General features: G+C 44.6%; 2 protein-coding genes across 2 annotated transcripts in view; one reads left to right on the top strand and one right to left on the bottom strand.

Annotated features, from left to right (window-relative positions):
* The first annotated feature begins 379 nt into the window (after positions 1-379).
* On the top strand, positions 380-8,860 carry pax9 (paired box 9). The gene is made up of 4 exons (XM_076748829.1): positions 380-521; positions 1,191-1,805; positions 3,827-3,963; positions 7,881-8,860. Exons 1-4 carry the CDS (start codon positions 518-520, stop codon positions 8,133-8,135), a joined length of 1,011 nt encoding a protein of 336 aa, XP_076604944.1. The 5' UTR covers positions 380-517; the 3' UTR covers positions 8,136-8,860.
* A 3,318-nt stretch (positions 8,861-12,178) lies between these two features.
* Positions 12,179-22,916, bottom strand: part of slc25a21 (solute carrier family 25 member 21) — a 92,947-nt gene continuing 82,209 nt past the window's right edge. Inside the window, exons 5-11 of the mRNA XM_076747889.1 lie at positions 20,762-20,828; positions 19,967-20,026; positions 17,248-17,355; positions 16,955-17,119; positions 15,213-15,394; positions 14,021-14,073; positions 12,179-13,658 (exon numbers count right to left, since the gene is read on the bottom strand). Of these exons, the coding sequence (XP_076604004.1) occupies positions 13,597-13,658; positions 14,021-14,073; positions 15,213-15,394; positions 16,955-17,119; positions 17,248-17,355; positions 19,967-20,026; positions 20,762-20,828 (697 nt within the window). The 3' untranslated portion in view covers positions 12,179-13,596. The remainder of the gene's footprint in view (positions 13,659-14,020; positions 14,074-15,212; positions 15,395-16,954; positions 17,120-17,247; positions 17,356-19,966; positions 20,027-20,761; positions 20,829-22,916) is intronic.

Below are 22,916 nucleotides of genomic sequence, written 5' to 3'. Positions count from 1 at the left end.
ACTGGACAGTTTTACGCTTGATCTTTTTTTTATTTCGCGCCTCATCACTGCTGAACAGCTGCAGATCTGATCCAAAATCTTGATAGTGCGTTATACTCACCCTATCTGTGTGAATAACAAACGCATTCATGGTGGTATATCCCCAGCTTTGCTTTCTGATGGGAGAGAGCAGGACGAGGAGGAGGACTGAGGGGGAATCTCTGCGGACTTGTCATGTCAAACTTTTGGACCAATAGCAACGCGGCTCTGAGCAATCTCCAAAGTCTATTGGAGAGCCGAGCCAATCAGCGGGGGAGAAGCGTTGGAAGTCCAGCCTCCTGATTTCGACAGATTGAAATGTAAGCCTGTCTCCAGCGCCTCCAGGAAACAGATCGAGAATTTTGTCCCTCTTGTTCCTTATCGCACAAGAAGATTTTCTTGGACGCGGTTTTGGACGGTGGACACGCTGGACGCGGAGCAGGATCCACGCAGGAGGCACGAACCGGACACCGTATTCTTCATTTGCGGCTTTAACACGATGGGTGAGTTCAAAGTTGGATCGCTTGTTTTTTTTTCTTGTCAGGGATGCAGCGAACGATCCAACTGCAATGTGGGGAAACGTATGGCGAGATGGTGTCTGTCTGGGCTGCTTTGGCGCGTCTGTTTAGCTGTTTATCCAGCGGGAGGGAAGCAGCAGACTGGATTGTTACATGTGTCAGTTACGCATGAGTTCTGGCACTGAGCGCTGCGCATCCGTGTGAAGTTTAGCCTGCGTGCACGACAGCTATCAGTCAGCTTTAGTTTGGTGCTTTTCACCTAAACATTCTACATAACTCAGAACGATAGACTGCTTTATTTATTTATTTATTTTTTACGAGTGAAATCTTTTTTTTGACGAAAACACTTAACGCTTAAAATAAGGCGCCTTTGTGTAATGGTACATTTTTTTTAAATCCACTATAAAAACACAAGAAGGTTTTGGTTACACAATCATCTGACAAATGACTAAAACTTAGAGGAAGTGGATTAAAAACAAAATTGAACATCTTTGCCGTATTTGACTGCGTACAGCTGCGTGTTTGGTGAGAGATATCAGGCCTTACATGCATGTGGTGTAACCCGGGTGGAAGCAGCCTGTGGTGGGCCTTGGTTTGGTTGCCTCATCGCTCTTTCATTGTTCTGCCTTTCTGTGTGTTTGTTTTTGACACCAGAGCCAGCCTTCGGTGAGGTGAACCAACTCGGTGGAGTTTTCGTGAACGGCAGGCCGCTCCCCAACGCCATCCGGCTCAGGATAGTGGAGCTGGCCCAGCTCGGGATTCGACCCTGTGACATCAGCAGGCAGCTGCGCGTCTCCCACGGCTGCGTGAGCAAGATCCTGGCCCGCTACAACGAGACCGGCTCCATCCTCCCGGGGGCCATCGGAGGCAGCAAGCCGCGGGTCACCACACCCACCGTGGTCAAGCACATACGGACATACAAGCAGAGAGACCCGGGGATTTTTGCCTGGGAGATCCGGGACAGGCTACTCGCCGACGGGGTTTGCGACAAGTTCAATCTGCCCTCCGTGAGCTCCATCAGTCGGATCCTCCGCAACAAGATCGGGAATCTGTCCCAGCAGAGCCAGTACGAGTCGGGCAAGCAGGCGCCTCACCCACCGCCACAACCAACATTACCCTACAACCACTTATACTCATACCCGACATCCAAAGTGCCCACTCCCCCTGGCATGCCCACCCTTCCCGGACACATGGCCATGCACAGGATATGGCCTTCCTCGCACTCTGTGACAGATATTCTGGGGATACGGTCTATTACAGAGCAACAAAGTAAGCATGGCTGCATGGAGGGCGGTTGCATTTGTTTATTGCACTACATTTAAACAACTTTTGAAGGGGTTTGCGCGTAAGAGTGCGAATGAGTGTGTGCGTGTTTGACAGAGAAAGTGGATTTTTTTCCCCTTTGAGTTACTCTAATTGTTCTTTATAGGCCTCCGAAAGTAACTGTTGGGACGTTTTAACCTTACAGGCCTCTGTGGAGTGAGGGAGAGCTTAAATGCCGTTTGACCTGCCTGCTGATATTGATTTGAAAGAGAGGCAGGTTAGTTCGGAAACAGATGGTCCGGCTTGCAGTAATAATTAAGAGGCGGATGTGGGATATTAGAGGGACAGCAAAGGGAAAGGCGCTGAGCTGAAGTGCATCAGAATGAGGTGTGCTGAATGTCTGCCATGACTCGCAGCCAGACATTTTGTGCAGGGCTGCGCATTGAGAAGGTTTTAGGCGGGCACAAAAGCTCCAGCTCATCAGAAAAGATGCGTTTCTGCCGTTGCGTTTGTCGTATGTGTGTCACATGCAGGTAGGCCCAGATACGTTTGGCTCGGACTCAACAAGAGCACAACTGTTTTGGAAACAGTGAAACAGGATCCGGCATAAATCAGTGTTAATGGTCGGCTCGGTGTTGTGAAAGGGATTTTCTGAGAGCTTGTTTTCCAATGGCAGGAGGGGAAGCGCTGTCAGTCCACTGCAAGCGGCCCTGCTGTCAGGATTCATGGCTCCCATTGCAGGAACGCGCCCGGGCTCCTCTCCACCTCCACCGCCATGCGAAAGCCATAACCCGGGCAATCTAAACAAGACAAATGTAACGCAGATATCCAGGAGAAATCACAAGGGGCGGAATATGTTTTGAGAGGCTGCCTTTATAAACAATTTATGCATTTCCAAATTATTAGCAGATGTTTGTGGCAGGTTTTTGAATGCTAAGTTTCACAGTACATTTGGTGAGGTGAGAGCTCGTTTGCACCAAAGTGATTTCACCGCTCGGATTATTTAAAAAAAAAAAAAAAAAGGAGTTTATGGAAAATTGTAAATAATAACTAAAAATGTAGACAAAACGTGCAGGCGTATTACCAGTAAGTGTTATTGATTTTACTCGAGTTTATGTTGAATTTGACGCGCATGCGGGCTCACACACTGACTTAAATACAAAAGCTGCAGACGGTCAGTTGCTGTGGGTGAATTCAGTTACATACATCAGTGATACTGTTTCCATATGTACAAAACGCGTTCTTCTCAAAAAGCTCTTTATCGAGTTATAACTTTGGTGGGCTCGCTTCTCCCAGTGTAAACGCAGGGATCTGTGTATAACATAATATCCATCACTCACAAAAGGAGGGAGACGGTGAGAGTAAATCTAATTTGTCACTGACAGGGGGACGTTTGGTGGGCTAAAAAGCTCCTGACCCACCAGAGAGCCGCCTCGCTCCTGCACATCCTCAGCTGGGCCTCGACCTAATCTCCAGGAGGACGCGGAACGTTTAGTTTCATTCAGGCAAAAACACATTCACGTGAAAAACACGACAGATAATTTAACTTTTTTCCCCCTCAGTGTTTTAAGTCAAAGTCCTGAACAGAACAATTGAAGGCCTGATCACGATTATAAGCGCTGAAAAAAAAAATACTGAAACAAGAGAAAATATGTTAAACTTATATTTTAAGATATTATCTCACTTGCGGAGGATTAGGGAGAAAAATACCGTCTCAGTATCTGATTATGTAAATTTTGTTTTAACTACTAAAACTGCTATTTTTGTTCCATTGATCGGGACTAAATATCGTTTTATGAAATCTTTACGCACAGGGCAGCCGTTGGATTTATGCGCTATCTGTGCGTAAAATGACACACAGCCGTGCTTTAGTGCAAAATGTCACAGGGTTTATTGTCTTGTGCAACCTGGCTAACCTGCGCCTGATGGGTGCACGAGAAGCAGCGGCCTGTGCGGGTCATTTCATCTTAAAATCTCCTCTCTGACTTTCCTCTCTTCTCTTCTCTCTTTCTCTTTTGCCCCCCCAGTTAGTGACAGTCCATCCTTTCCCAGCGCCAAACTAGAAGAATGGAGCGCTATAAACAGGACTAATTTCCCACCAGCAAGCTCTGCACTAGTCAATGGCGTGGATAAACCTTTAGAACCTGAAGCAAAATACACACAGGTAACAAAACGGACACCTCTCTTTTTTATTTTGTCAGCTAAAATGCAGCACGAGTGAAAAGTGTATCCAAGCTTCTGGCAATCAGGCTATTAATCCAACTGAAGTCATGAGTATTTTATAATAATAATTATGTTGTGGCTTGGACATTTCCCTTTCACAGCATTAATGCGCTCCTTCTGTTGGCTAGCTGGTAATGGTGCATTTTTATACTTTTTTTTTTTTTTTTTTTTTAATTTATTTATTTATTTTTAATTTTGTCTTAACAAGGTGCACTTCCTGTAGGCCCTGCTGCATAGTCGGTGCTTTCATGAATCATCCGAGTGTAAATCATTTAATAATTAGGAGGTCAAAGAGCTTTGGAGGGCCAAGTTATTCTCTCGATTCTTGTTTTCCAGTTTGGTATGTTAGGCTTTTGATACTGAGCGTAGCGTGCTTAACACTCTGAAGCTGTTTGGAGTCATAAAAGAGAGCCAGAAAACTAAAATATAGTCTGTTTTCAGTTTGCTGGTTGATTATTCCAGCACAGGCCTGTAGTATTTTAATGGGTCGGTTTAGTGCTGTTGTCCATGCAGGGTTTGAGCCAAGACATTGAACTGCATGGAAGGAACACTGACCACTGCATAATTTGTCTTACTCAGGGTTTAAACACAGTAGCTGATTGGCTGATATTTTGTCTAAAACAACTGTCGTGCAGGCCCAAACTTTCGACACATTAATTACTGTGCACTGGCTGGTTAAAGGCGATAAATAGACGGGAAATAGCCAAATCCAAAAGAAAGCAGGATCGAGATTAATGCATTGATCCACGCCGAATTTCACACGTGACACATATTGATTAAAAAAAAAAAATTAATGTTGAGATGAGACCTCGCGTGCGCCTAATTCCCAAAATAATAAGCATGACCTCGATTTGAATTAATTTCCATTGTTATTATTGTTTTTCTCTGCTTTTTTATTCCAAACTAATTATAGTAAGTTTATGTAACGCATTTTTATAGGCGACCATTCTTGGTTTTCTAGAGTGGGGGACAAATGAAGGGCTATGATGTCACCATGTACGCGCGCATGCGTGCTCGTTTCTTCTTGTTTTGACAGGGTGTGCGTGCCTTACAGACATTAAAAAAAAAAAAAAGACAATTTCATGCCGCATCGTTTATTTTGCCACTTCATCAGGGGGGACTTTTCATGCTCATTACGCAGAGAACAGGGCCGATGCTGGGAGATTAGGAGCGCTGAGAAGCTGCGACGCAGCGACTGTCTGAGCGGTTAGCCGAGCAACTGTACAAAAACAGAAGTGAGCTATTAAATGCAGAAAATAACAACTCTATAAATTACACAGTTTATTGCACGAAAAGCAAAGAATGGCGACGCGAGCGCTGTTCCAGCAAACGACCGGAGGATGAGCCTTTTGCCGCTCAGGCTTCATCACAGGCGGCCTGCTGGGATCTGATGGGAAATAGATCCGTTTGTGTTCGTGAGGAGACAAAACACACAGATGGCATGAGAGGAGCGGGCTGGGACGGCGGCCGGGAGGTCCAAAAACTCAAATCCATCGTCATGTTTTTCTTACAGCTTATTTATTATAAATTTCTGTATTTTTTTTCCCGTAAAGCTGACTGTCAGTGCAGAGTTAGTCCAAACGGGACACTGAAAACGTCTAAAGGTCATTTTTGTCAAACGTGAGTCGTTTGTGTTTTAAGGCCGAAGGCTGCGGTTGGTAACATGTGGCCTATAGGCGCTGCTTGAGGGCGGATGACCCCGTGGGACTCTCAGGTTTTTCTCTGGAAAAAAAGAGGAAGAGGAGCATCATTAAAATAGATTTAAGGTTAAATCGCGAGCTGAGTGCACGCGGCGGCTCGGAGCGGATTCCGTTCACCTTTCAAAGCAAAAAAACAAAACAGTAAAACTGATTTTTCTAACATTTAGTTACACATCCACTAATATTTATTGATTTATCTCGCTCGCGGCAGATTAGCGCGCGCTGGAACATTCAAACGTCTTAATGATTTCATGGAAATATAAACAAAGGGATCAGCGCGTGACCACGTTAATCCGTTTGAGTTGTGATCATTTGTTTGAAAGGCGTCCGTGTTTTCATTATTCACTGTTCAATCCTCCTCATACATGTGATCAACAATAACCAAATTAAGAACAAAGGCAGGTAATTATTCTGAAAATATTTTGATTGACAAAAGAAGAGAAATTATTTTTAACATTTTTAAATGCAAGGTGTGTGTTTTGTTATGCAGGTTCATATATTTTAATAAATGTACATTTTAATGTGTTTAATATTCACAATATTAAATCATCTCTAAATTCAAAGATAAATGTATTTAAAGTTTGGTTTTATTATATATTCACTGAGATAATGGGTGGTGGAGGAGGGGTGGACAAAATAACAGAGACACCTAAAGCATGCAGTCTGCCATAAAAACACTCTTTGTAAAGCTTTTAAATTTTGCTGAATTGCGTCACATGTCTGTGGTAATTTATTAGGCTGTAGTTAGTTCTTGTAGTTGATTTCATTACACTGTGAGGAGTTTCCTGTTATTTTGTATGAGCTGTATGAATGAGTGCATACAACATACATTATGTACGTACTGTATGTGTGTATTTGTACTGTAGTTGTGTGTGTGTGTGTGTGTGTGTGTGTGTGTTGCACATGGTGCGTTTCACGAGCAGAAGGTGTTTGATAATCTTTGGAAAAAATGTTTTAAGAGACTAAAAGATTTAAATGAAATTTTGGAAAACACAGCTAAAAAGGCCACTTGTGAAATAAGCTTCAGTATCATTGAACCGAGTGAAGACACACACACACACACACACACACACACACACACACACACACACACACACACACACAAACACACACACACACACACACACACACACACCCACAAACACGGACAGACACCCACAGTCGCCCAGCACCGACCCACACACACACCCACAAGCGCGTGCACACACACACCAAACCAGTGTTCTCTCTATAGTTACGTGTTATAATCACCACATATGTCAGTTCACAGTATAATTTCTCACATCTATTTTAAAGAATAGCGAGTGACTCTGCCAGTCAAGCGAGTCCACCAGAAGAAGTCACAGAAACAGAAAAGATCCAAATTTTAAAAATAATTCTCGGTAGTCGCAGACCACCCAGGAACAGAAATTCGGCCTCCCTGTTGAAATGCTATGGTGAATTCCTCAAGTTAAGTCCTGTCGCCGTGCCAGAGAAGCAAAGCCCATTCATGCTTCGAACCCTGTGCTCGCCTCATTCTCTATCATATTTCCCCTCTTCCTGCCCTTTCACTCTCAATCTCTCATGACATCTGTTTTGTGGCGCCCCCGACCGCCCCGTCTCCCATCGCCTGACGTGGTACATCACGGCCGCCGCCACCACCGGGGAGGAACGTCCACTTTTAGGCTAGAAAACAAGTCCCATAGACACAGACGGGCAATCACGCGTGTATGGTTTTAATACATGTTTAATATGTTCCAGGGGCATGAGGGCGCATAATTGATCATTCATACTTTCATCAAAATTGGGAAAATGGGTTTTTTATGTGGTGGCTGTGAAGTTAGAATTTAAGTTTCTGCTGCTTTTAATTCAGCGGCACTTTTCCTTTCACTTTCCCTCTCTTTGTGCAGCTCACCTCAGCTTTTTCCCATTAGAGCTCAGCTGCTTGCGTGCGTCTACCTGCACTGGAGTCACTTCACCAAATAGTGCAGCTAAAAATGGAGGTTTTGCCTCTCAAGCCTCTGTCAGCTGATTGGATTCAAGAATGTTTATGTGGGAAATAATTTCCTCTTCTTTTAAAAAAAATTCTGGAGGGAAAAGAATGAAAATCACTAACCATGACTGACCCTTCAGACTTTCACTTGCTAATAATCTTGTGTTTCCTCTCCTTTGTTTCCAGACGCCGAATGGATTGCCCACAGTGAACAGCTATGTCACAGCGCCCAGCATCCCTCCCTACCACCCTCCCACCCAAGTGTCACCCTACATGGGGTACAGCGCCACCACCTCGGCCTATGTGACCGGACCCACGTGGCAGCCGGCCAGTGGCAGTGCTCTATCTCCCCACAGCTGTGACATCGCCACCCCTCTGGCCTTCAAGAGCATGACAGCCAACCGTGACGCCATCCACCCGGTCACCGCCTCGGCGCTGTGAAGCCAGCTCCACAGACTGATGGGAGGAGGAGGGGGAGACGGCGAGGACGGGAGACACTGAGTCTGTCCCCTGTGGCTTCATTTCATTCCCACTGCCTCCTTTCTATGAAGGACTCGGCCCCCGGGACCCGTATTTGTGCCGTTCTGTCTGTCACCCCCTCCTCCTCCTCCTCCTCCTCCTCCTCCTCGCTACACGCAGTCAGACCAAAGACACACGAGGAGTAAACAGTCTGTCAATTTTTACTACAAACTCGTTGTCTGAAAGAACTTGCAGGACAGGTGTACTGAAGGACTGATGTATGACAGCTCCTCCATCCATCAACACGATTCCTCTCAGATTCTTTACTGCACACTTCTGCAAATGTCTTTGGGCAAATTGGGGTAATGTATAACTTCATGAATAAGCAATCAGAGAAGAGGGCAAAAAAACTTTGCATTAGTGTTTCAGGGTGCTTATTAATTGCTATTGTTTTTATATGTTTGTATGCTTTTTTTTTGTGTTGTTGTTCATGTTTTGATAAAAGCATCTGTCTTATGGAGCATCGTTTCCCCCACTTCTCTAAAAATGTAGCCTGCGCAAGAGCTCCAGAGAGAAGTTTATTTATTAGATTAAAGGTACGTTGAATGAAGTGCAATTTGCCTTAGAGACAGCACGGGAACCTCCACGCACGTTCAGACAAAATTGGCATCGGTCTTATGTTGGAGTCTAGAGCATTAATTGACAAATGTTGCACAGTGAAATTGAATGTATCTTATTAAATTGTTTGGCTGGTACTGGAGTTTGCTGGTTGTTTGGGGAATCCTCTAATTCTTACAATAATATACACCAGTGTGCACCATTGTGGCTAAAAATATTTATATTCCCTCAATCGTATGTTAATCAGAGCTAAATTCAAGGTGTTGTGTCCTCCTGACCTGTTTTACATGAGCAGGAAACTGCTTTCCATAAAAAAAAAAAAAAGAGAAAAAGGTGCGTGCTCATGCAAGGCCTGTATTTTCTATTAGCAAGTGTCACAGCTCACTAGGAAAGTTCATCAGAAATGCTTTGAGCGCACACGGTGTTTGTCACCACATAAAGAAACTCACCTCATTCTCATTACACTCAATACGGCCCCGTCCACAGTCAGAAACATTTGTCTCTGAACAGCAAAAGAATACAAGGATTAAAGGAATCAAATATATGAAGTCCTATAAAATATTTTGCACAATTCTTTAAAAAGAAATTTGGCATCTAAAGCACATGTGTTGAAAGTGATATAAAATGCAATAGTATCACCAAAATACACTTTATTCTAACAGAAAAGGCTGCATTCTTTAAATCCACCATAAGGGATCTGTATGGTTTTGAGAGCCTTACTGTCCTTTGTAAATAACAGTGAGAGTCTAATGTCATGCATCATAATTTCCAACAATTTTAAACACTTGTGTGCCATAAATAATTTTTCAGTTGGATTTAAGCTAAGACGCAGCAAATGAGAACACGACTTGTTGCATTAAAATTCAGATGTGCGTGCCGGGGACTCCCAGCCTCCCGGGGTGAGGTGGAGTCCACGTGCATTCAGAGAGCCACAAATAGACTCATTGGCCTGCGGTCTCCAAGGTCATCAGACATCTGACCCAAAGGCGAACCTTCGGCAGCCACAAAAAGGGCCGAACAGGGCTTGTCAGGGCCAACTCAACATGTTCATTACAAAAGAAAAGCGCACAGCCCAACTGACAAATGACATGTTTGCAAAATGATGCAAAAATACTTTCTGAAATTTTTGAGGGGGGAAAATGTAGTGTAATAAATTATGAGTGTGTCTGGCAAGCCCTATCTAGCCCTGCAGTGGAAACCAGAGATTTAAGCAAACTGGGCTGCAGCGTGGACGTGAAGCTGGAGATTAATAATGTGATAAAACTGCTCACCTGCTCTTTTACATAGCACTACCTGCAGCTGAGGGTTCAGAGGGTGGTTGGGCTTAGCTGCGGCCCCATGTTTCCATTCCTCCTGTGTTACAGCATAAACAGTCCCTCCGTGTGACAGTGTCAACAGTCCTCCCCACGCAGGGCCTGATTTGACTTGGAAAGCACTCTTCCCCGCATCCAGTGGTCACGGACCGTTGCTCAGGGATCCTAGTGTTTCTTTGACCGTACGTGAACCACATCACAGGGACGTGATGATCAGACGCTCGCCGTACCAGCCGGCCCTCGCGGCCACCCCGTCTCCCTCCACCATCCATCACGTAGCCTACAGTAAATGATGGTGAACTCTCTGAGTGGCATGAAAAAGTCGTTACATGCTGTTTTCTTTTTTTTTATACCTCAGCCTACAAACAACAAGGCCAAACAACTTTTCCTTTCAACTGAGCTGAACTGAGCGCAGTCTTGTTAGTCTCCTCTGACTCATGCAACAAAATTAAAATGTGGTCGTCTTAATTGACACCAGTATTTAAAAAATAAGAACAGTGTGTTTTCTAGACAGGAGGAACAGCTTCTCGAAAGTCTAATAATCCGTGCTCTTGTAGTCTAATGTTGGTCAGCTTTGTGGAGGCGAGGGTCTAAAAGGCGTAGTTTTAAAAATAGGGTCAGACACGTGTTTATAATTAATGATGTTGAGTCTGACTTCAGTGTCATATGGTTATCTTTACTTCTCCACATGCAATCAGAAACAAGACAGCCATTTGCAGGGTAACACAGAGCAGAGTCTGCAGCACCGGGTGAACCGGGCTTCATGCGTGTTCCTGCTCAGAGAACGCGTCTTAAAAGGAGCTGACAACAGCCAGAGTGTTTTCTTAATGCCCTAAAACAGCCACGTTGAGCAAGACAGGTGAGTAAAACCTCTTATTACGGGGAAAGAAAAAAAAAAAAATCAACCGGGCTTGGAAAATCACAACATGTCTGGTTCCGCGTCTTTGGTATGTACGCATGCGGCTCCCGTGTTCATCCCTCTCACATGAATCACTGCTTTTTCCACTGCATGTAGTGTAAATCCTGGACATTTTAATCTATTTTAATCATTAACCGCGTCTCCATTGGGAAAGGCAGGTGAAGCCATGTCCAAATTGCAGGCCTGTCAAAGCAGAGCCAGCGGGATTGACATGTTACAGGTGAGGATGAGGAGCACACACGGACGGGGCGTAAGGAGAACGAGGAGAAGGGGACTTTGCCGCTGGAGATTTATGATGAGTGCAGCGTGCGGGGAATTCAGGTGAAGGGTGGCTCTGTTGCCACCAGCTACGCACGCTGCACACGCTACAAGCTGTCAGGTCTGAAACAAACATACACATTCAGCACTCCATTAAAGAAAGGACAGGTTAAGCGCTTTCTACGCCATCAGGCTGCAAGCCGCAGTTGTTAGTCTATCACCACAGGCCCCCCCGGGCGAAAAACCAGGAGCCGTTCCACTCTGGCAGAGAGAAACTCCCACATTAATGACGACTGTCAAATGCCAACGTGGCTCACTATAAGCTACTACCACATGAGGTTAAGATGACTATCTCACAGAGCAGCCTGTGCAACAGGTGTGTGTGTGTGTTTGCATGTGTGTGTGTGAGTGTGCATATTTGTGTAAGAGATGGCGGAGGGAGAGAATGTGTGCGGTAACCCCCCGCTCCTGCAGCCACATTTGCATTTCTTGAGCTTGTTGTTTTAGCTCGCACTAAAGCTGCGCTCAGGCACCGACAGAGAAAAGGCTGGAGCTCGGCTGGCTGATACAAGCTCTCCGACCGGCTGACAGGTCCTCAAACAACAAAGTGCTCCGCTGGAGGAACGAGGAGGAGGAGGAGGAGGGCGGAGAAGTGGTAAACTGAGGGAAGGTGATACGCTTAGAGCGAGGCCAAGCTGAAACGCTCCCAGAGAAGACCCTCTGCAGTCTCCTGCTGCACAGACTTACAGTGAGAGGTCGCGCACACACACGCACGCACACACTCAGCCACACTCTCTCTCACTCACTCACTCACTCACTCACTCACACACACACACACACACACACACACACACACACACACACACACACACACACACACACACACACACACACACACACACACTGAGGCACCAAGTGAAGGGTTTTTATGTTTCCTTTTTATTTGTTACCAATACATGAAAGTACCTTTTCACAAATGCTAACATTCAAGATTGAGATTAAAATCTAAGTTTATACAATTTCTTACCAATAAAAACTTGAAAAATAAAGATTAACATGAGTCCGATTTAAAGGCGGTACATAAAAATGTCAGTCATGCAAAAAGATCTGAAAGGGTCTACAACAGGCCTTCATATGAGCGTATAAGAAATCCTTATACAAAATAATTCCTATTCAGAATTATTAGGCACTACTGCGGCAGTTTGGTCATCAGAGATATACAGTATGGCTCAATACTACAGGTGTGATCACAGTATATATTTGCAATCATGTATTAATACAAACAGTAAGTGTGTGTGTGTCACTCCTCTGCTATAGTGGGAGTGTGTGTTGTAGCTGAGTCCACACGCTGCTCCTTGATGAGCAGTTTATTTTAACATATGAGCGTTAAGAGACGGATGAGTCCCTCAGAGTTCTGGTCAGGCGGTCTAAGGAGGAGCGACTCGTGAACTCAGCGTGAGTTTGCTCTGTCAGATCACAGGTACTGTGCAGATCATCATCTCTACTCGACTCTGTATAGTTTTGTGATTGTCATGTAAGCCTGGATTCACTTTTATTTCATGTGGCACTGAACATTAAAGCACCTTAAAGCTTGCTTTAGAATTTCTCTAACTAAGTATTTATGACTACTTCATGAAAGAACATTGTTAATTATTCTTCTGTAAGAGTTTAACTCTCAACATTTGCTTCGTCAGGACCGCGCGGCTGTGGTTCGCTCACTTTTGATCGGCAAAAGCAAAAAAAACCCCGAAAACAGACTTCAGGACTTTGATTCAAATTTCGTTAAAAACCCTGATTGGTGAGCAGACGTGTGTGACATCACTTCTTTCTCCACTGAGCACCGCCCACTTTAAACCAGTGAGACGCGCTCAGAAAAAAGCACGAAATACATAAATCTCTCGTGTGAAATAACCAAAACTGTTCTAAATTTGGCAGAAAATATCGTGTTCATGTTGGAGCCCATTGCTCATAGTAAGAAGCTGATTGAGAAAATAGGTTCTCGTGGCCTTTAGAACCTACTTATCCACAGTTAAAAATCTGTTTTCTATTAGAAATGTATTTGTCAATTTTCAAATACTGCAGCTGTTTTTAATTCCTGAGAAACGGACTTACACGGTGATGTCGTTTTTCCTGCAGAAAGCTGAATTGTAACATACATCGTAAGGCTGCTTTGGTCTTTTGCAGAGCTGCATTGTGCATTCAAGGTAAACAAACAAACAAACATAAAAACTAATTTGGTCTGACGTTACTGGAGTCAGTTAACGTTATTGGCAATGAGGCACAATCCATAAGGCACTCTGGTGGTTTAATTTCTTTGTTGTTGTTTTTTTTTTTTTTACCAGTTCCTCTGCAGCCATCCAGACACATATTCATAGACCAGCAGCATCACTGCCCCACCTGTAATCCAACAGACGAGAGTGAATCAACCAATAGGAGCTGAGTTTTAGTGATTTGAAATGCTCATTTAGAGGCTTCCTGGGAAACATATATCAATAAACTGAATTCTGGTAGATAGACGTTACATGGATTGGAAAATTAAGACCAGTACACAATGGAAACACTCATGCAAAGCTGAATTTAGCATGAATAACTTTGGGAAAAAAATACTGATTTGAGTTTATTTACGAACCTGAAAACCTATCATTCAAGCAAAAGCTATGAGGTCGAGTTCATACTGAAGCTTTTTCATCTGTTATAACACACAGTTTGTGATTAGAAGGACAGTTTTCATGTCAGAATAAAGAGCTTTTTGTCGTTACCTGGTCCAAGCCTCATTATCTTGGGCACCAGCCCCTTGTATAGCGCCAAGTACCTGAGTGAAAAAACCCCGGATGTTAATAATGTTCATATACAAAATAATATAACGGTCAAAGTCTGTAAATCAAGTCAAGATTACAGTTAAAGATTATATTTTTATCCACGTAGGCCTTTAGTGTCTGTGTGTGTGTGTGTGTGTGTGTGTGTGTGTGTGTGTGTGTGTGTGTGTGTGTTTGCACGTGTGTCTCGGTCGGAGTGTGGCGGCGAGTTCTTGCCTGTCTGCTGCCCTGCCTGTCTCCCACCCCGTCAGGTACATAGTTGGGGTCTAACAGCCAGCGGAGGCGAGGACCTGCCTCTTAATGCATTCAAGGTGATCAGTGGCTGCCTGCCTCCGCCTCGTGCTCCCTGCACCCGCTCCCTGCCCCCGCCACTGATGGCGTTAATAAGGCTCGACCCACTTCCTCCCTGGCCCTCTGTCTGATTAGATTGACCCGTGGAGCGCCGCGCGGCTCGTTAGGGTCTGCTTAACGACGTCTCCCATAGGGACCACTAATTAGCTGGGACTGTGTTGTGTTAGAGCAGGGGACTGAATGTGGCGGAGGGGGCACCCTCCACGCACCCCTGCGACGACAACGTTTCAGTGCCGCTCCTGCAGCCGCCCCCAAGGCTCCTGTGTCCACTAACTACAAACATGTCGCTGGCCCTTGTCTAGCGGAGCTGCATGGGGGAAAGTGGAAAGCCCGGGGCAATTGCTAACATAACATACATCTTTCCTTGAAGCTTCCATTTAGAGCTGTCATTCTCTGAGGCTTGAAAATATGTTAACATTTACTGTACAACTGACAGACTGCAGAAATGTGCGATCACACACGAGGGGAATACAGCCCAGAATGTAACGTCACTACTCGGTTTCCATTCATCAGATCACAGCTTTGTACTGAGCTACTCGTGCACTTCCCTTGCAGTTAGTGCAGGAAACTCACCGCACTATCAAACCTGGCTAACTTGTAGCTGCAGCTGGTATAATTTATCTTTTCTGACAGCCAGTTTGGCAGGTAACCAACGATCAATTGCTAACAAAGCAGGCAAAGTGCCTCATTAATTCTTGGATGCACCGGAGACAGTTTCAAATTTTGCTCTGAGGATCACTGACTAACCCTAACCCCCCCCCCCCACCCCCCCCCATGTTCGTACCCTTCCTCCCGGTACACCAGGGCCATGGACTGGAAGCAGGTGCGGTACTTGATCTCTCCGGGCACAGGCTGGGGGCCTTGGATGCGGCTCTTGGCGACGTCGAAGGGAATGTTCACGCAGGAGGAGATGGTCCCGGACACAAGGCCGATAGTGAACTTCCTCAGGAACTCCAGGGTCGGGTCCTGGTACAGAAGAGGAGATACACGATTAAAGAAATGAGTGGACACAGGGTGTGAAATATACTGGCACAAAACATAAAACTGGGAGCAACAGAGAGAAAGTAGTGCCGCAGAGTGAACAAAATAAGTGATGAGACATTGTGTGCATATATGTGGGCAAACTGGAGGAGAGCATGATGGGGCTTGTGCATATGATTGCAAAGCTGGCATGAAAGCCCTGATCATTTTATGGTAGCGGGGGGCAGATTAGTGCTTCCTGACTGTGGTGCAGTGTTCTGATTGGCTGAAGAGAAGCACATGTTCTTTGGGGAGCCAAGACAGAGGATTTATAAACAGGGTGCATGCAGGCAGACTGGGGAGGCATATGGGGACAATTTGGGTAATTGGGCTGTGACTCGGCACAGGGGTATTACTGTACCAAAGAAGCCCAGACTCAGAGAGCTCTGACAGCTAATTGGCCGGGATATTTTTACAAATGACAGCAGCCTCTCTGGTCCAGGCCTTTCTCAAGCGGCTGGACACCCTGAGAGCCGAGGTAAATCAACAGCTAATCCCACTTCTTCTGTTTTTTTCAAGTGGGATGTGGGGAAGGGGTAACATACCCGTGGCCTAAGTACACCCATCAACCCACTTCCTAACAGCCTTAAGCAAACATCTCCTCACACATTGGCTTGTGAATGATGGCAGTGTGCTATCTGCCTCCCCCGCGCTATTAAAACGGAGATATGAGAGAAGCCCGAGCCCGGCCGGCTCGATTTGAGTACGGACATGTTTGAGCCGAGAGCTCATTGCTCATGCTGCTGACAAACGGGCTTTGGAGAAACGCCACTATCAGCTCAGCCTGTAAGCTGTCGGACGCCACAATATTTATCCTTTTCTGCCTCAACAATAGCCGTCGTTAGCCTCTCACAAACAAGATTGTCCCATCAATGGATCGTTCCCAAAAGCGACGGCCACAATCTAAGAAGAGAGCTATTTGGGTCATCCAGCCACATAATTATCATTCACAGAGGATGACCACTTGGTTCTCTGTACACCATGCGTCACTGGAAAAATGTTGAAAATATAGCAGAGTCTGGGCTCCCACTGTAACCTTCTCTTGAAAATAGTATCGTTGTCTGCTTCCAATTAGTTCATTGGAGTTAATCTAATGCTCCCAGTTTGTACATGTGGAACCGGCGTATGGTAACGTTTCCATTAAACAAAATTAACTTTTGTTTGGGCCATCAGGCCCTGCCGGATGTGTAATCTGAAACTTTGAGGATGTTATGAGGAGCAAACAGACGAGGTATTAGCGGGGCTGATCTTACAAGCTCCTCTCTGATTTTTGCTTCCTCCCTGCCATGGCAGGCAGGCTAACTAATCACACTGTCAAACACTTGCAGTTCTCAAATGGTGAGGTGGCTGGCACACGTGTGTATCATATAGCCCCAAGGCAACGAAAAATTAGGTGTAGTCAAGGTTACAAACACCAGCCACTTGGCGTGGGTTTGCATTTGTCTGCAAAAACCGAAACAGGGCCGGAGGTCGGAGCGCCATGTCAGAGTCTGATTGGCATATTACCGGGCTGGTAGGGATAGCATCCTTGACATTGAAGTAGAAGCCAAAGTAGATCATGTTGAAAACTCCATGGCGTCCCAGTGTTGACGTTAATCCTTTGTTCAGGCCCTTCAGTCCGAATCCGTCTGTCTTAATTATGCGTCTTGCTTGAGCGAATGAGGAGGGTTGCTGTATAGGAGAGGGTGAAATCAAAAGAAACACACGTCAAATGTTGACTAAAAACCCACCGGGCTGCGAGAGAAAAGAGCACATTACCAACACGTTATGAGTCAAGGTGCTATTTTATTTCCATCGACCTCTTTGAAGGAGTCTCTGTTGGCCTGCAGACTGACTTTCACCACTTCGAAAGGATTGACGACAACAGCCTCAGTCAAGCCTGCGCCGAGCCCAGCTACAGACAGCGCCTGGAGGGGAGGGGGGCATCATGAAGGGGTCAGAGTGTGGAGGTAATATTTTGGTAGAGACAGAGCAAAAGAGACAAACTGATGCAGACAATGAGGAAGACTGTCAGCGTGTCCGGGCTGCAGAATTGAGAAACTCGTTCCCCGAGTCTCTTTGTCTCGTCTGAAATGGACAAGTGTTTCTGTCACGACTGTCATTGTTGCCGCATGACAAATGTTTGAAGACACACAAGACACCTGTGTTTGTTATGATTTGACAAAACGTTAGATGACGGACAGGGAGGAGACGAAGGTGAAGGAAGTAGAAATGTGTTTAAGGTTCATCATTAAAAAGAAATTTTTAATTCAAGCAAGCAAAACCAAGTATGATATCAAGTCATTTTTTCATATAGAACACACCTAATATCCCCGACATGTATATGGAGCTGTGTGTGTCTGCATGTAAGTGTGTGTGCGTGCATGCATGCTCACAGAGAAGCGTAATGGGAACATGTCAAGATCGTGTCTATAGCTCATTACTCTTCCTGCCTCTTTATCCTGCTGTCAGAGCCCCGGGACCCATCCTCTCAGACATGCCTCGCGATGTTTACACAGCCAGGCAGCCAGGGTTTAATTCCTTATTTGTATTATTACTGTGTGTGTCCTCATTAATCAGAGTGAAGGCATTCAGCTGTGCCATGCTGAACAGGGGAGAGAGAGAGCGAGCCATTCAGAACCAATCTGTAATTCGCTCACGCTAATGATCTGATGATTACAGTACTTGATACGCGAGGGCCTCTGGGGGAAATGGGGTTGGAGGCACTTGAGGAAGAGGAAGATGAAGAGATAGAGGAGGAGGTGGAGGAGAGCATGATGGATGGGACAGGTAAACATTTCTCCACCAATGGCTGTGAAAACAAGACGAGGATACGCGTCTTGCCGGGGCGGCCTCCACGCTGCCTCACAGGTGAGCCATCCATCATGCCTGACACTTGGCTGCCACCTGAAAAGGTGGTGTGTGGTGACCACACCTCAGCAACGCAAGTATGTCTCGCTTAAAACTCTGACTCAGTGTAACAAAAACCAGAGTAGATAGGAAAGGATCAAACCACTTATACACACTGGTATATTCCTGGCCTGTGGTGTAACCATTCTCCAGAACTAAAAACCACCAGACAAACACGAAGCGGTGTCTGATTGTTAGGACAGTGTCATGTTTGTCACTACTCTGGCTTCAATCCAGCACACTGCTTTTAAAACGTAGCCATGGCTTTGAGGTTTAAGTGAAAAGTTTACACTTTAAAAGGTATTTTGAGTGTTCATGTGTTTATTGATGGGAATCACACCTTAATACTTTGAGTATTACATAAAAAAAGAGCTCTGATTTTCCCATGGTTCATCTGATATGGATGGAAGGATGGATGGAGAGATAGATAGATAATTCATTCATCCCCAAGGGAAATTAACAGATGTAAAACCCCTCAGATTAAACCCACATAGACTCTGAATAGATAAAACCCAAGTTTAACCTTGAACAAGTCGCCCTTCGCTAACTTTGGAATCTGGGCGAGTACTGACTGGACTGGTTGTCCTTTGACGTGCAGTCACAGGAACTGGTTAACTGCCTAAACCATTAACATTCTGACTCTCGGATGATGGGTGATAATGAGATTGTGGTTGGCTGTGTTGCAGATCCAACTTACAATCTTACTTTACATCCAATCACAGGATGTGGCCATGCAGAAAAAGCATAGTGTGAGTGAACACAATGTACAAGATCAGTACAAGCCTGATTCAAAATGTGTGTAAAGCACAAATAAAACAGGATCTGATAATTTGCTAATCCGTTTTGACACATACTCAACTGAAAGCAGCACAGCATCAGCTTCACTGATTTTTGTAAAAGCTCTAAAAACACCTGTTTGGATCATTCCACAGGTAAACAGGTTGATTGGTAGCAGGTGATAGTATCATGATTGGGTATGAAAGGGGCATCCTGGAAAGGCTCAGTCATTCACAAGCGAGGATGGAGCGAGGTTCACCACTTCGTCAACACGATTGATGTCTGCTTTTATTTACATTTTACACAACATCCCAACTTCTTTGGAATCCGGGTTGTATAAAAATCTCATTGTTTCACTTCAAATCCAATGTGATGAAATAGAGATCCAAAGCAAAGATGAGATGATCTCCTGTTTAGGCATTACGCCAATTTTGTATTTGCCACGACAGTAAACTCATAAAAAAGACTAAGAAAACAGAGCAAACGTTGTTTTAGGCTAGCAGTAGCAGACACATTATGCTAGAGTTAGGGTTAGCAGGTGAGTAGCCACATAAAGAAAATGTAAAATGCGTAATAAATTCTCAAAGTGTACTCAAGCATTGCGTGTATTTGTACATGAAACGGTAATGAAACCCATACGCTCACAGCCCTGCATTGACAGGAAAATTTACATGAACGCATTTGGCTGGTGAAATTATTCTTGGCATTTTTCTTTGTTTTACCAGCGTTTGGCAGGTGAGCTGAAACGCTGATTTTCGACACTGGGTGTTAACGCTTTTCCTGGTCCTGTGTGCGTGGTTGTTTATTTTTCAGGTGAGAGTGTATTCAGGTGTTTCTGTGTGTGAGACTCACCACGCCGGGAGACAAAGGGGTCAGATTCAGCAGCTTCTTGTATTGCTCAAAGGTGAAAAACTGCAGAGGAAAGATCAGGACAAATGAGCTGTCAGAAAGTCACAGCGCATTCATACACTGACATCTCCACACACATAACTCGCCCACATAAACGACGTCTGACACACTGTTAAAAGCAGCACATGACAACAAAAGAGAAAAGTCTGAAGCAGGCTCTCAGAAGGAGACACGTCCACTGATTTGTGTATCGGAGCAAAGGGCAAAATGCCAGCGGAGGTGTTTTAATCGGAGCTTTAATTTGCTTCAAGTCTTCGCTCCAGACGTTTCTCACCATCAGCCAGCTTTGTTCGCTGTGTGAGCGATTACCCCATCTTCTCAGTGTGAGCGCTTACTTTTAAAGTTCACACATCCTCGTCTCCAGCATCTCATTACAGAGCAGCTCCACGCCAGGCATCAGGCGCCCTCCCGCCCCTCGTCACCCCATTATACGTTGGTGTAAAGCGAGAGATGCTAAGCCATCCAACAAATATCAAAAGATGGGGATCAGGGTCGCTGTAAATGCTTGTAAGTCAATATTAGGCCAACAGAACAAACAGGAGTGGCTGAGGAGGCAGACATGGCGGAGGGCGTCATGTGTTTGATCAACATGTGTGTACCATGTTAGAGCAACTGTGGTTGGAGTGTTTTCATATGGCAGTAGAGCAGTTCACAGTGAAACCAGAGCCTGGGCGTTGCATGGTAGCTCGAGAAGCTTTGCGGTTTTCTATTAAGCAACGTGCACATCCTTCATCTCACCTTCACCGCCCTCTTTGGCGTCTCTGCAAGAATCGGAGGCAGGATTCCCTTGTAGAAGCCAAAGATTCTGTGGAAACAGGAAATAAAATGTTATACGAGCTTATCTGATAACAGCGCCTGTTATATTTTGAGAGACAGTCATTCATTCATTCATTCAATCATTTAAGCCAAAAAAAAACTTCTCTGCTGAGAAGATTTGCTGAAGTAGTCCCTTAATTTTGAATTTTGGCCTGGAATCCATCATTTACATTTATTCATTTGGTGACCCTTGTGTCCAAAGCCGCGTCCACATGGAGAATCAGAACCAGCTCCATTATCACTGTGAGGTCATGTTGCACCGTCTGCTACAGTGAGGCATTAAAGGATCCGTTCAGCCACATTACAAACATCCATGCAGAGACATTCCAGTTGCCTGTTACATTCGTCATAGTGAATGCATCTTAGAGAACAACCGAGCAATAATAAATCCTCGTTTCTTGAAGGTTATGGTGCTGACTTTCATTTCCCAGAATACGTAAAGCCCCAAAAAGCTGGATCCTACATCTCCCATGATGCAACAAATCGTCCTTTTAGGCCCTCTTTGCCTGCTGAATTCACATCTTTCAAACACCTTCAGCTGCTAATGCAGGCTTTCCTGCTATAAATGTGTTGTCTCCAAGCCCAAGCTGAGATAACCTTAATGACATGATGAGGGTTATTTTCTCAGACACGACAAAGCTCCTTCAAAAGACATAAAATAAGTGAACTTGCCTTTTAGGGAGTTTAAATTTTTGCAAACACCCTGTTATGGTCTTTAAAAAAATGTACCTTTGCAAATACATACAATTAAAACAGGAATCAGCTCTGATACTGAACACAGACTGCTATACTGTACCGAGCTCGCAAAATGGAAACAGAAAGTACATTGCTGCTGTTTGGCAACATAACGACCAAGATATATTTTCAGACCACAAACCCTGGCAAACAAGTTCTCCAGGAATCTGCGGAGCAAATGATTTAAGAGTTTATTTCAGCATTTGATATACTGGATGTTTGAAAAGGCGGTAGCTGTATAATTTTAGTCAATTTGGTAGTTTGCCTTTGCTCAATCATACGTCCAGCCATGATTTAAAGCATACTTGGAGTCAGGAAAAATAATAAAATGATACAGTGAGTTATGTATATAAAGATGCATGCCTACATTTTACACAGACGGTATTTTGTAAGCAGTCCATTTTATGGAGTATATTTACAGAGTAAATGGACGGTCTGGTTAGATTGTTAGTTCTATGCAAATTCTCTTCAAACACATTTGTTAAAGCAGACAGAAATGTGATTGAAATTTTCTGACATGTACACAAATGTCTGAATGAGAGTCAGAACAACACAACAGATCTGAAAAAAATCCTGTATTCATCGAAAAGTGAAATATTAAAAAGCGACATTTCACATTAAATCATTCAATCAGGGGAATATCACGAGAGGAAGTTATGATTTCTGTCTCTAAAAAGCTGTTGGTTGATACTGATTACCATAAAAACAGAGGAGGCGTCCGACCAGCCTCTGATGCACACATGTAAGAAGACAGTAGTATATTTTCTGTTTTGCTACGAGGGCACAAAGCGTGTTTCGTATACATTCAGAAGTGCACACAAGTGCACTCTTCAAATTAGTGAAAACATGGGCGGAGGACATCAGACAAGTTGTCTTAACAGCCTTCTTGTCACAACCGCCTTCCTCAAACCCCACTTATCTGTGACATTAATGGGGAACAATACAGAAGTGCCTGTGGTTTAGGCTCCAGGTGTGAAACATGGCACACCTGAGACATCGGATGCCGCTGAGTCATTCGCTGTTGTGAAGGTAACAAACAGTCACTGGCAACGGCAGACTACTTTTACTTCTGCTCTCATTCTTAAATGTTGTTTTAAGGGGACTGCCTCAAAGTGGAACAGGTACAACAGGTCTTTAAATCTTTAAACAAGAGCAACAGCAAACACAACAACATGGTCTCCCACTCTGGATCTCATACAGATGTTCACGGCTCTGCAGGGGTCAATTAAACAATTATGCCCACCGTCGTGCGTTTCTATTTATGATGAAATATTTCTGGCAAACTGTGTATTTGTGACATACATCATAATATGTGAGACCACAGTTTTGTCAGGGTGAGTGA

Source organism: Chaetodon auriga, chromosome 14 (assembly GCF_051107435.1).
Source record: "Chaetodon auriga isolate fChaAug3 chromosome 14, fChaAug3.hap1, whole genome shotgun sequence".
Taxonomy (NCBI): domain Eukaryota; kingdom Metazoa; phylum Chordata; class Actinopteri; order Chaetodontiformes; family Chaetodontidae; genus Chaetodon; species Chaetodon auriga.
This window is presented reverse-complemented; position numbering and strand designations above follow the sequence as displayed.